Source organism: Rutidosis leptorrhynchoides, chromosome 9 (genome assembly GCF_046630445.1).
Source record: "Rutidosis leptorrhynchoides isolate AG116_Rl617_1_P2 chromosome 9, CSIRO_AGI_Rlap_v1, whole genome shotgun sequence".
NCBI lineage: Eukaryota > Viridiplantae > Streptophyta > Magnoliopsida > Asterales > Asteraceae > Rutidosis > Rutidosis leptorrhynchoides.
The window spans coordinates 231,502,367-231,517,224 of NC_092341.1; the positions used below are offsets into that span (position 1 = coordinate 231,502,367).

Sequence of the window (14,858 nt, forward strand, 5' to 3'; positions counted from 1 at the left end):
CATTAGATGGAAAACCTGTGAAACGCACTTGGCACGCGACATTGTTGAAAAAATGTTATATGTAGCTGGATGGACCTGATCACTCCAATTTATTTTGGCACATTATTTTTTCTATGTATTTTCCGTCCGCTTGGATGTATCGCGATTGTAATCATTATTAATGCCAATTGAATATTTACTCGCGCATACTTTTATTGTTTATTTCTTTTTGTATGCGGGTCCTGCCTACTTAAGGGGTGTCCTCTAGCCCCCGTGCGGCAGAAGCCTGTTTGGTTACAAGGCTAGACATTAACGGCAGGCGAAGGGAATTGGTTTTCCCCTAGCCAAGCGCCACGCAGACTAGAAGGCTGCCAAGTCGACTTAAAAAATTACAAGCATTGGTTTGCTTGTGCGTACTTACTCTCGCATTGGTTTGCTTGAGGAACTCTTAAGCATAAAGACATTGGCTTGTTTTTAGTTGCGTTGCTTACCATACAGCTACCGTGCACCTCTAGTACATGACAAAGCAAAAACGCAGTAGCTTCTGAGTCTAAATTGTTAAGGATAAATTGTTAAAGTATTGGTTTATTTTACGCAGTACCATCCGCATACGCATGAGTTTTGGTTAACTATGCGCATGGGCATGCGGTTCACATTTTGTTTTGATTCGCGATATATAAACAAATAAACACACTACGCATGCATATCAGAAATATATATACATCAAATTAAGTTGTTACATAAGAGGTAATTGTTTGTAACGCCTGCCCAACACGAGACTTAGGGCTGCAAAAATACAAATACCTGCCTAAGCATAGGACTTACGGCGCAATCTAACACTAATAATCCTCCTTCAAAAACCCATCGATCGACATGTTCGGGTCCGCAGCAAATGCGTTGATTAGAGGGATAGGGATGGACTTGATGGCTTCTTCCGCCTCCATTAACGCCGCAGCCGTTCCCTCTTTTAGCTTCTTTTGAACGATGTCGGGGAACGGCGGTGTTAGACCGCAAGCTTGGATTAACTCCTGCACAGCCTTGTTGATTTCATGGTCCCTGACCGCATCAACGTAGGCATTGAACTTGTCGGACACAGGCTCTGAGTCCATCACCTTTTGCGCAATGGTAGGGAGTGCGGTGCGCAATTTCGCTAGATCCGCCTCTGCCAGTTCGCGGTTGGTTACCGCGTCGTCCCTTTCCCTCGTCACTTTCTCAAGCTCCGACCGCAAACGTTCTGCATCCCCCTTCGCCTGCTCAACAGCACCAACCAGCTCACGGCTCTTTTTTCTTTCCTCAATCAGCGTAGTTTTGGTTTCATTCGCGGTCGACTCAACCGCCTTGCGCGCCTCCTCAGCAGCATCCCTATCCTTCTTGACCTGATCTACACCCGCCTGCAGTAGTCCTAGCTCTACCTCTTTGCGCAAAGCTAGCTGGTATATGCTGGAAGAGCGGTGGGCCTGATCCGCAAACATGCCGAAAAATACCAGGCCGTTTTGAATGAAGGCATTGTGCGCCTGGTTAAACGGTAGAGCGGCCAGTTGCTCGCGGAATTCGGCCGGAAAGATTTGCTGCAGGAACGCAGACTGCTCTGCGGCATTTTTCGCAGAAGACTGTGTGAGTTGGCTAAGGTTGGCAAGGCGGAAGCTACCTTGCGGAGGAGTTGGTGTGGAATCGGAATCCACGTGTATTGTCTTATCCTTTGATGTGGCGGTAGCTTGGAGATCTGGGTTGACCCGCGGGGTGGACGGCTGCGTCTCCTCCACATGTTCTGCATATCAGTAAATAGTTATAACGTGAACTTTAGTATGCGGTAAACGCGCAAGGAATGGACGCTTACCAGTAATGGGGGGAAGTAGTTCTGCGGAGCGTGGCTCGATTAGAACAAAGTTATCGTTCCGCATGTCCTCCCTTTGTTTGGGAGTCATCTTCCTCTTCTTCTGCTGAGCCGCAGAGGTCTCAGCTGCTTTGCGTTTGTTGCCAGATGCCACAGGCGATTGCTCCGCGTTTTCGCTAGCTTTCTCCTGCTCTAGCTGTACGTTCACATCTTGCTTGCGGAAGGAGATTCCCGCAATCTCTTCCGCAGTCAGCACCTTCTTCATCCTCATTTCTGCAAACATACGCGCATGCGTTAGATAATATACATACAAAAACAGTTTAGTACGTGATTATACTATCCCTACCCTTTCCATCCGGTCCGACTATGGCTGGGCGCACATCCTCCCATGGCCAATGTGCGGATATCTTCCCTATCCGCAGCATCACGTTCCCATATGATCGATGCACTAGCTGTGCGTTTGCACACTCCGCTAATAGTTTCCTTTCGTCGTCATTCAGGGTGGGGGTCTTGTTTACATCCTTCTCCACTTTCTCGAACCATATCAGCGTTTGCGAGAAGTTTGCACTCACCACAGTTTGGTCGATGAATAAGAATGTCTCTTTCCAATTCCCCGCATTCGATTTTGGGGTCTTGGTGAAGTTTTGACGAGCGAAGAAGGTGAACCACGATTTGTGGTGGTTGGCTAGTCGGTATAAATGGCAAAACACCTTCACCAGGGGCACTTTGTTGAGTGCAACGCACCACATCTCGAACAAGACTATTTTTCCTATAGCGTAAGGATGTAACTGACCTAATCCGACCTTAAAGTGATGTAGCACGCCCAGAAAGAAATCGGTGGGAGGAACCCTAAAGTTGCCATGCTTAAAAGCATGTTCGTAAATAGCCACCTTTTTCTCCGGTGGCTCGTGGGCTCGCTGATTGGACAAAGGGGGCACCGGATTGTACTTGGCAAAGGGGGGGGGGGGGGTACTGTTTCACTAAGTAATCTATGTGCTTCTGCTCTATAACAGACTCTACGCTATCTACATACGTCTCGTTAGCTTTAGTCATTTTCTAGGAGTAATCGGATGAATACTAACCTTTAAATGGTGGCCGGAATGTTTGATTTTTGATCGGAATTCAAATTGGCAGCGTAACGAGGAAGCTTGATGCAAGAAAGTGAAAGTGAGCTGCAAAATGGGCTATTTATAGGGAAGATTGAGGGTAATGGGATGGAGTGGTGTGATCATGGCTGTACACGTGTAACGCAATCGACGGGTAGCATTTTATTTACGCGCGTGGATGCCAGTTGGGTATGATTACATATACGCGCGTGGTTGGCACGCGCCTGCCACACTGCCACTTTATGTCATGTCAGCCGAATGGGCTTCTGCGATTATGACAGGCATTCATGGTATCGAAACGCACGCGGAATATTAAAGGCTAGCCGTTTTCTTGTTTTTTCTTTTTCGCTTAATAGTTTGATATCATACGCCTCGCGCCATATAACATCAAACTAGGGGGACATAATGATACCGCAACCCGCAGGCGCACCACATATGTATGCGGGCAATCATTATTGTGCGTATGCGTGTTCTTGTGTGCGGTATGCGGCGTGCGATTGCCTTTGTTCCCGGTGCGGCGGTTGCTTAGCTGTCAAGTAAATATCTTTTCCATAATTATATCCGTGATTCGGGGGAGTCAGTTATGGATGAGATTATCATGATCTGGGACGGTTCTAGAATTAGGGTTTGCCTATAAATACAAACCCTAATCATCATTTACCACACGCGGCACATTACGTAACCATCACATACGATACACATTACGTAAAACAGCATCATTCAGCATCTTTTCAAGGTTAACAGGTTAGTCTTTTGTAAGCTAGTACCTACGACCTTATTTGGGGCCTCTTGATCGACGACCGTTATCGGAGGTGGACTTAATCACTTGGCCACCCCGCCGACATCATCATGTCGGCCAGGGTTATTCACGGTAGCCGGACCGGAGAGCCACGTTCTAAGATCCTTAAACCCCTCTTTATGTATTGAGCAGGCATATTAAACCCTACGGTTAAAATATGCATGATCACCTTTTCATTTGGCTTTCAATTTAATTATTTAATATATATATATATATAAATCTGATTATGGCATTAACAATCTAACCTTAGATGTACGGGGTATTGTGTTGACATGTTTGTCATCCATTGATCATTGACCTGATACAAGTTGTAAAATATTCAATTGCCCTTATTGATTCAACAAAAGAACCATAACCAGAGAACTGTCAAAAACCCACCACCTTCATACGATGTTAATTTAACAAAGACAAAATTGCGCGGATGGTCCATCATGTTTTTATCAAAATGCACGGTTAACCTTTATCTTTTTTTTCGACTTAGATGACCCTGAATTATCACTTTTCGGCATGGATGACCCAACCATTAAACCCCATCAATTTTTGGACGTTAAGTCCGCTCACATGCCAAGCATGTGAGGGCAGTTTTGTAATTTCACGAGACTTATCCTTCTCCCTGAATTATTGCAATTCTCCCTGAATTATTGCAATAGTCAACTGATATCATAATTTTGTTGATAAAAGTCTTCATTTGTTAAGATATCATATAATCATATATTATTTGGATTATTACCTATCCCGTTCCTTCATGTGCTCTTGGTTCTGCAGATCGAGCTGTCCCCCCTAATTGTTGTTCCCTGACCATCATTTATAAACAGACTAATAAGTACTTTGACTACCACCAAGAACAAGGTAGCATAGATAATTAAGGTAGCATGATAATTGCAAAATAAGTATGGATTATCTTTCTATTCTTGCTTTTACAATTACAATTGATTGATTAGAAAATAAATTTATTCTGATAAATTGTCTTCTAGACTCTTTGAATGTTGGCTTATAAACATTAAGAAATATATTGGCAGTTGAATTCTCAAATTTTTTTATAAAACAATTAAAACCAAAAGTGAATTGACGTTAAAAATGAACAGCGAATGAAAACAAAAGTTTCTTTAACAAAAATTGGACGCATGTGAGGTCCTAAAAGTCGCCAAAATTTATATACTAAATTAATAAAACCTATATTAAAAAAATGAACATATGGGCAATGACTGAACCAAAAAAGCCCCGGCAGTTTTTGGACAAAATTGCCCTCACATGCTTGGCATGTGAGCGGACTTAACGTTCAAAAATTAACGGCATTTAATGGTTGGGTCACCCATGCCGAAAAGTGATAGTTCAAGGTCATCTGGGTCGAAAAAAAAATAAAGGTTAACTGTGCATTTTGATACAAACATGATGGACCATCCACGCAATTTTGTCTCAAATGGTAAACCTGAGGATTCAAAAGCTTAAACTCTTATCATTACAACATTGCATTTTGCCTTATTAATACAAAAGTCATGTCCAAGAACATGGCTAACATAAGTTCAGCAACAACGATAGGGATGTCTTTGTGTCCATGAACACACTGAAACAACAGAAGTTACCCCACTTCTAAAGAGAGGGTACTATTTTCAATCAATTTGTATTGCATTACAAACTTTAAAAATTGAATAAGATACTCGTAAAGAGAGGAGGTCACTGTTTTCCTGAGTGTTTGTTGTATTTCTGCATAATTATTCCACATACTGCAGGGCAGGAAAGTCTTGAGCCTACAAAACAAATTTGAAGTCAATAGATATGAAGGAGCTATCTTTTTAACAAGTACATAGGATAACAAACAGACCATATTACAGAAAACATATAAAACTGCTGAAGCAGTTACATTATTAGCTCATCTCTCTATATTTGACTAACTTGATGTGTGCTATAAACAAAATAAAACCCCTTTAACCTGTTCTGAAATACACTTCAGTAATGATTAGCGTGCCAATTTATTTTACTGATGAAAAGATGTATCAACTGAAGATTTAATAGTTGGTATCAACTAAAGATTTACTCATCTCTCCATATTTGCCTTCAATTGTTTCAGCGGGGTTTATTTTCTAGTATATATCTCGGTCATTGTTGTATGATGTCGCGGGTAGATGAAAGTCTCAATTGGTTTCTGTGTTTGTAGATTAGATATGTATCAATGGTGTTAGATTTGTTTCAATGTACCAATGCCTGTCTCAACCGAAGTTATAATCAGGCAGGTTCAGTAGATAGTAGGATCTATTCACTTGTAACTCAATAGATCTTTAGATCATTTTAATTTCTTTTGCCAAAAAAATTTGAAAAGACAACTTGACAGATTATTTATGCAAGGGTCGATTCAGGTAAGTTTTATCTCTAACATGTCACACAATTTGCTTTAAGAAAACTCTGCAAAAGGGCTAAAAATTGCCAAAATGTCCTTTATACTAGAAATTATAATTGTACCTCAAATTTTTGTTTATGTATGTATGTTTTTCTAACAGCATTTTGAAGTCACTTAGGACGTATTAGAAATGAAACTACTGAGCACTAGAAGCATAAAAGTCACTATTACTCTGTAATTGATTTCTCCATATAATTTACATTATTCACCAGCCTTTACTTGCATCTTATGTTACTAACAGACAGATTGCGGTTGAGGTTATTTGTTTTATAGTTGAGTGATATTGGATTATAAGATCTTGTCTAATTAAATTTCCATCTAAGTATCTTCTCGAAATTGTAAGTTTAAAATCACTCCCCTCGTAACAGAAATACTTAACGTGTTCGCATTTTTATGCTCTTCGCCAGCATGTCCTCCTAGGTACTTATCCTTTGATCTACACACTAAAGGACACATGTATATACAAAACGAAAAACAAGTCACGTGATAAAGCATCTGAGTAAAAGTCATGTGCCAGTATTTTAAAAGATGACGTCAGATATGAAATAAGATCATGGGACTCAAAATCACGTCTGAAACTGCGAATCTATGATACAAGACAGATCTAAGTAGTGAAAAATGATAATAGCCAAATTGTCGATGTTATTAATACAGATTGCTCATAGGGTCAACGCATTTAACTCAATGTACACATGCACATAGGTGCCAACTGCCAAGTAGTAAAATTCTAGAACATGATTGGTCATGCTAAGTCACCTCTCATCATTTTTTAGTCATTTTAGTAAAATTCTATACATCATTTATATATACTGAATAAGATACTTAAGCAATTACTGATAAAAAATGTATCTTTTTTTATATAACAGCTTAAAATGCTGTAAACACTTGAAGTATAAATTAACAGTAAGCTGTAAATGCAAACCTGAATCAAGCAGCTGCCTGAAGCAACTCACGATCAGCACGTTCCTTAATCCTCCTCTCCATTTCAGGCCTAAAATGCCTAATAAGCCCTTGAACAGGCCAAGCAGCTGCATCACCCAACGCACAAATCGTGTGCCCTTCGATCTGCTTAGTCACCTCTTGCAACATATCAATCTCCTCCAACTTTGCATTCCCAACTTTCATCCTTTCCATAATCATCCATAACCAACCAGTACCTTCCCTACACGGTGTACACTGACCACAACTCTCATGCTTATAAAAATAAGACAACCTTGCAATTGCATCCACAACATCAGTCGATTTATCCATCACAATAACAGCAGCAGTCCCTAATCCAGATTGAACAGCTTTAAGTGCATCAAAATCCATCAAAACATCTTCACAAACATGTTTTGGAAGCAACGGTACACTCGAACCGCCAGGTATTACCGCCAGTAAATTGTCCCAACCGCCTCTAACACCACCGCAATGCCTTTCTAGCAGCTCCTTCAACGATATACTCATTTCCTCTTCAACTGTGCAAGGCTTGTTAACATGACCAGATATGCAAAACAGTTTTGTACCTGAATTGTTCTTTCTACCAAAGCTAGAGAACCACTCGGGCCCACGTCTTAGTATAGTAGGAGATACTGCTACCGTTTCAACATTTGTAACGGTTGTCGGACACCCGTAAAGACCTGCGTTAGCAGGGAAAGGCGGTTTCAATCTAGGTTTACCTTGTTTACCTTCAAGGCTTTCCAAAAGTGCTGTTTCTTCACCACAAATGTAAGCACCAGCACCAAAATGGATATGCACATCGAAATCATAACCGGACCCACACGCGTTTTTCCCTAGTAATCCAGCTGCATAAGCTTCTTTTCTAGCCTTTTCTAGGTTAAGGCGTTCATTAACATACTCACCTCTAATGTAGATATACGCAGCAGTTGCACGCATACCAACTCCAGCAATTAAACATCCTTCTAACAATTTATGTGGATCGTTACGCATGATTTCACGATCCTTACATGTTCCAGGTTCACTTTCATCAGCATTAACAACAAGATATGATGGACGACCATCGGATACCTTAGGCATAAAAGACCATTTGAGACCAGATGGGAAACCAGCACCACCACGTCCACGAAGGCCGGATTTTTTCATTTCGTTTACTATCCAATCAGAACCCTTGATCACTAAATCTTTAGTTCTATGCCAATCACCACGTTTCATTGCACCTTTGAGAAATGGGTCATGAATACCATAAAGGTTAGTGAAAATTCGGTCTTCATCTTTTAAGCCACCAAAGTGAGTTTTCTCAGGAGGTGGCGGTGGTGGGGGAGCTTGCGGTGTAGTACCAGTTGTTGCAGACTGAGTGCTAAGCAATCTAGAACCTAGCCCGAAACTCCCATTTTGACGTCTCAATAAAGCAGCCCGCTGCAGTGAAAAGATGCCCTTCATGGGTGCCTAACACAAAGTTGCAGGGTACTGTTAATTCATAAACACATTCAGATGACTATTCTCTTTACCTTATGGGTAGGGGTATGATTATCTAAATCTTAACTACCCCATAACCCGCCATCAGCGGGATTGGATAATGTTGTTGTTGTGATTCAAGGCCGACTACTCATAATATATTATTTAATATATAATATATAACGGTGCAGAATAGTAGTAAGAGTTGATCAATAACAGATTGCAACCATGAACTAAGGAACTATCCATGACTTAAATACTAACGCAATTAACGCAAAACAACTTAAACATTTTGCTAACAGTAACGTCTGTTTTCAATCCAACACATCAAATATGCACAATACTGAAATGAAAGCATTCACTTCTAGTTTTTACATGTATAAATACAACATAGATCCATTTTCAGCAACTATAAAAACACATGTCACATTCGAAGATTCCGAAAACCAATAATATACAATATCAATCCTCATATCTTCGAAACTAATTACGAAAAAAGTTACCTTCCGAGGAACAAATCAGTATATACGACGAACAACCAGAAACGTGTTATTCGAAAATCTATTAAAATTACTAATTAGCAACACAAAGTTTACGTCACTAGTTATCCCCCAACTTATTCAGGAACCTAGGGTTTCCACAAATCTTCTTCACAACTTATCCAATACTTATGGCAGATCAGACATCAACAAACTCCAATATAACATAATAAGTAAATCAGATTAGATCTATTACAAGCTCAATTAAAGGCTAAATTAATATAAACACAAGGCAAAGATAATCAATGGAAAATGAAACACGGATAAAAAAAATTCGATACAAAAGTTGAAAAAATTCGTACCATATAACACGAAATGCAGCAATTAAGCTTGTTAATTGAGTATCAGAGATTCAAGTATGGTGATGATTTAGAAGAAATGGAAGAATAATAGTTTGACTCCCAATCGTTAGCATCCAACGGCGTCAAATGAGTTTTATTAGCGGTTCAATCAATGAACCAATTTCAAGATGTGAACCGGAAGTTGATTATCGAGCGGTTCAGATTGAATGGTTTGGTCTGTGATGGTTTAACGGAACGCGTGGATACGAAATGGGCCGTATGCTTAGGTTAACGAATAGCCCATTAGAGCTGCTACGTGGACTTAAGAAACATAAGTATATTTCTTTCGAATCACGCTAATGAAGTCTTTTAACAAAATTAAGAAGATAACAATTTATTTAAAACGTGATTAATTAATAAATAAAGGTCGGGAGTTTCAAGAGTCGTAAAGGGAAATCCGTGGTCGGTTAGCCGATTTATTGGTTTGTTTGTGGCATATTGTTTAGTTAGTTCTTCTTGTGTGGGTCTGTTTGTTTAACGTTTAGTGTTTTGTTTGATGTCGCAAGACAAGGCTCAGTATTAGTTAGCTGTTTGATCATTTGGTTTGTTAGGTATTGTTTACTGTCTTCGAGCATCGTTGCTTCTTTCGTTGTTGTATCCCGTTTGTCTTTTTCTTTTTCTGAGAAAAGAATTTGTTATATAGTTTTCTTTTTTTTCGAAAAAATGTAAATAATTAATAGAAGATTAAAAGTTATTTTGATTAGCCGTGTGTCTATTAATAATTTATTCTCGTAATTATCCTTCATTATTATTATCATATATTCAATTAAATATTGACATTTGACTAGACTAACAAATCATGAGATGAGAGAAACTAAGTGCATGATACATGTCATAAATCAATAAAATTATATTGGAAGAAATCATTTTCGGTGAAAAAAACTTTCTAGAATCGTTATTTACGTTCATTTAGCCTCGGAGTAAGGTAGGTTTTTTTTTGGCATGGGAGTAGCTCAATATGCATGTAAATTTTCTAGTTTACTCTATGGTGTTATTGACAAAAATAATCTTTATGGCATTGCGAAGAATATTTTTTGAAATGATCGATAGCCGAAAAATATGCATTTGGTTGATAGAAGGTTCTTGCTTCTTTTTTTCATGGCAAAAAGCTTGAATTAAATTAAAAGAATTTCTCACAAAAAAGTGAGAAATTGTCAAGTACAATGAGGAGAAGCTGGACTTGCATATTCATGTCCACCAATGGCGAATCTAAGATGAAAACTTAATGAGGTCCCCAAAAATTTTTTCAACGATAATTATATTTCAAGGACACTTTAGTGGTTGTTGACCCGAAAAAAAACCATAAATTTTGAAAATATATGGAGTCTTATCCTTAAATTTTGTAGTATCCTATAAAATTTAAAGTATACGTTCTACAATTTTTTTTTTTTACACTAGTGTGGTCATAGACTCATATGACCCCACTCCTACTACTATAAACTCGCCTATGTTGTCCACTTACAAATCCAACTAAACTATGACTTAACAAACAATTCCTACCAAAGCCCGTTACAAAAGAAAATTAAATACGCCAACTAACATTTAGATTATTCGCTGGAGCTTATACCACGCCGCTTGAGTTATAAAGACTGCCATGGCTGGGAATTCCATACATAAATTTGGTGAATTTTGCATATATTTGCCTCCACTAACCATTGAAACACTTTATTCTTTATTTGAGCATGAAACACACACCTTCCGCAACCTTAAAAACTTTATCAAGTGAGTTGACACATTGTATCACATCCTCTTTATCAACTTCCAAAACAGTATGAGACAATAATGACAAAATAATTTCAAGATTATTGTTCACACATAGGCATCACTAGGCATTACAACTCCAAAATCCCATTCATATTCATCAAAATGAACCATATCATGGTTTTATCTTAGACGAGTGTTCGTTACTATCAAACATGCATTCTAAAAATTATCCGAATACTTCTTTTTCTTTTGGGTTTTTCTTAGGGTTTAAAACTTTCTCACTAACCTTAATAGGTTTTCGAGCAAACCCAGGAGACTGATCTTAAACACGATGGGCTAGGTATTAAGAGTCTCCAAGGTAGCAGTTATGCATTGCTAGTTAAATGGCTGTAGTGATTTAGATTATAGATTGACATGTTATGGTGCTAAATAATAATTCCATTCACAGAGCCCATTGATGTATATAAATGAAACATCTTCTTCTAAATTATAAAAAAAAAAAAAAAAAAAAAAAAAAAAAAAAAAAAAAAAAAAACTTGGAGCAACATCATAAGCAAAGAATATATTAATATTCGTTATTATTTTTTTTTCTTAATTAGGAAATGAAAATTCTACAATTTGCGTGTGATGCTTATGCGGGTAATCTTCACTAAAAGTGGCAGGGCCCCCAAGTCTTTCCACACAACAAAACATCATAAACACAAAAGGTGATGGAAGAAAAAAACAGATCATCACCATATCCTAAAGACCTTCCATTGCAAGAACTTGAAGCTAAAGTCAACCTTCAAAATGACCAAACCATTAATCTCCATAACAAATCAGACCTAAAAGAACAAAATCATGCAAACGAATCTGAACCGTCCAATACGAAGATGACTAATTCAGAAAAAGAGCCACAACCTCTACCACACAAACAGGTTCCTCAGCCTGATGATTTCATCTCCGCACAACAAGCTCTAGAGAAACTTTAATAATATTTATATGTTTAATTTACTAATACTGATCATGATGTTTGTTCATATATTGAAGTTGATGTGATCGTGTTTATAATCGGTTTTGTTGCAAAATCTTCTTATGATCACCCATCTGGCCATCTGCAAATCATATCATCAGCCTTTAGGGCTTTAGCCACTTTATATTATATTTTTGGTAAATGGTCCGGTGAATATCATTAATGATCAAAAATTACAATTTTAGGCCCAATGAAACGAGGCCAACATTTTTAGGCCACTTTATATTATAGCATCATATATGGCTGCTACTCAAATTGTTAATATGGTATAAATATCTTTTACTTTAGTACTCCGTATATATTATGAATGTGAATTATAAATTATGGAAGACTTATGAATAACTCAAACAACACTCCGATGTTGACCAAGTTTGACTTTGACTGAGTTTGGACCAATTTTCCGAGTAATACTGAGTTTTGGCCAAGTTTGACCAATGTTTGATTACTCGGCTTGGAGCTCTCTAAAACCGAGTACCCGGTAGAGTTCTGCAACCTTGAGCTAAGACCTAGCCAAATTTGTATTAAAGCTATATTATTAGTTCTGCATCAAATCTCCTTTCGCGTTGTATTGGGTTGGGCTCCCTTTTAGCCCTTTTAATGAAATGCCTTGCTTTTCGAAAAAAAACTTACAACGCAACACATTGGACCACAAACATGTGTCACATGAATCCGTTCTAGATTACTACTACGGTAGTAGTACTACCCAACCCGAATTAACATGTATGATGAAATACAAAAATGATACCTCACAACTCGGCCGTCATCCATAACCACAATTTTGTCTGCAGCTCTTGCTGTTGATAGCCTGCAAATGGGGTTCACTGTCAATATGTACACCTCAACTCAATGTACAAAAAACCATAATACAACTCACCTGTGTGCTATGAGAAGGATCGATCTTTTCGCCTTCATGCCGCTTTTCAATCCAAACATTAGTTCCTAAGGAGAAAAAAAGTTACAGCTGATAATTGCAACATCACATTTGTTTCTAAATATTTGACTGTTATCAGTATAACTCTGGTTATGCTGTGAGAGCTAATTTGACATCACAACTAAAAAGGAATGTTTTCAACTCACATATCCAAAAAGATGTCCTAAATGAATTGGCGGCAAAATCGATCTAATCAAAAAGGATAGACTGTTAGTGTCAAGTTATGGCGTACTTAATTAACTTCAGAACACAATGGTGAACTTCTAATACCAACTAGATGACCCAGTTTCACTTATATGGTCTAAATATTGATGGAAAATCGTGTATACTTTTACCAAAACAGATTAACGCAGCGGATAATTAAAATAATAATCTTTTATTATTTTATGAACAAAATTTAACGAGATTAAATTTTCACTTATTTAATGAAACATGCACACGATTAATCTTTCCCAATGATCCAGTTACACCATAATAATTGTCATGAATATAAAACAAAAGAGGAGTTAACGATATACATTTCTTGAAGAATTGATGAGACGGAGAGAAACTTACGATCAAAAGTATGACCGTCTCTTTGGATAGTCCACACTACACTTCAAACGACCGTCAATAGATGCTAGTCCAAACCCAAGTAACGTATTAATATAATCGAGTTATATTAATACAACCAATAATACTCCTTGTTTCTTTTGAATATATATTACTCCGTATATGGTTTTCAATTTGCAAAAAGGGAATCAAGTAAATTTGAGATTGCTTTTAGTTTTTCTCTTTCTTGAAGTAAGTAACAAATTGAGTTTCTTTTTAATATATAGACTCGATCAAAAGTCTAAGAAAGTAGACTATTTTGCATGTGACCAAGAAAGAAAAAAAATGCAACAATAATTTACTAGAATATATACTATTTTGCATGTGACCAAGAAAGAATAAAAGCAACAATAATTTACTTGTTTTCTTTTGTGACTCACAGACATCAATCAAGATCATACATATCTTATATATATTTCTATTCTTTTGTAAATGGGAGTATATATATGTTTGGTTTTGTTCACTTTAAAATATCTTAACTTATTACGTTACTGGAGTAATATATATACAACATATATATATATATATATATATATATATATATATATATATATATATATATATATATATATATATATATATATATATATATATCATTTGACGTCTAGGTGTATATGTGTGTGACCCCGAAGGCTCAAATGAATTTAGCCATATAGTTGTATGTTGTACCTTACACATTAATTCTACAGACTCCCACTTGTGCATGGTACAACCCTCGGTAACTTTACAAACAGTGGATAGCGTCTAGCAACACGCCACTGTCCCTAAATTCACTTGAGGGTAGTTTCTCGGAACTGCTCTGTGACAACCCGGAAATTTTCAACCAAATTTAAACTTTAATCTTTATATGTTTCCGACACGGTAAGCAATATTTGTTAAGTTAAATTGCAAGAATTTTAAACTATGTTCATACATTCATTCAACCTCGACCAAGTTCCAACGATTCACGAACCATTAAACGAATATGATTATATATGTATATGTGTATATATATTATAACTTGAAACGTAAACAAAATATTAGATTAAATACTTTATATGATTGTATATGTTTCAAAATGTTTATCAATGGAATTAAAAAATAAGATCAAATGATTGAATTATTAGATATATTGAATTATGATTACAAGTCTCTGTTAAAAGGCCCACGTTGATTTGAGAAATCTTTCCATTTTAACAATATTCGGAAAATGATAAAGTGATTTATAAATAAGAACAAATTGTCAATCATTGA

General features: G+C 37.3%; 1 protein-coding gene across 1 annotated transcript; it reads right to left on the minus strand.

The window, feature by feature from the left end:
* Nucleotides 1–5,142: 5,142 nt before the first annotated feature.
* On the minus strand, nt 5,143–9,505 carry LOC139865625 (NADH dehydrogenase [ubiquinone] flavoprotein 1, mitochondrial). The gene is made up of 3 exons (XM_071853694.1): nt 9,349–9,505; nt 7,036–8,498; nt 5,143–5,466 (listed from the first exon to the last, which is right to left on the minus strand). Exons 1-2 carry the CDS (start codon nt 9,349–9,351, stop codon nt 7,041–7,043), a joined length of 1,461 nt encoding a protein of 486 aa, XP_071709795.1. The 5' UTR covers nt 9,352–9,505; the 3' UTR covers nt 5,143–5,466; nt 7,036–7,040.
* Between the last annotated feature and the right edge of the window lie 5,353 nt (nt 9,506–14,858).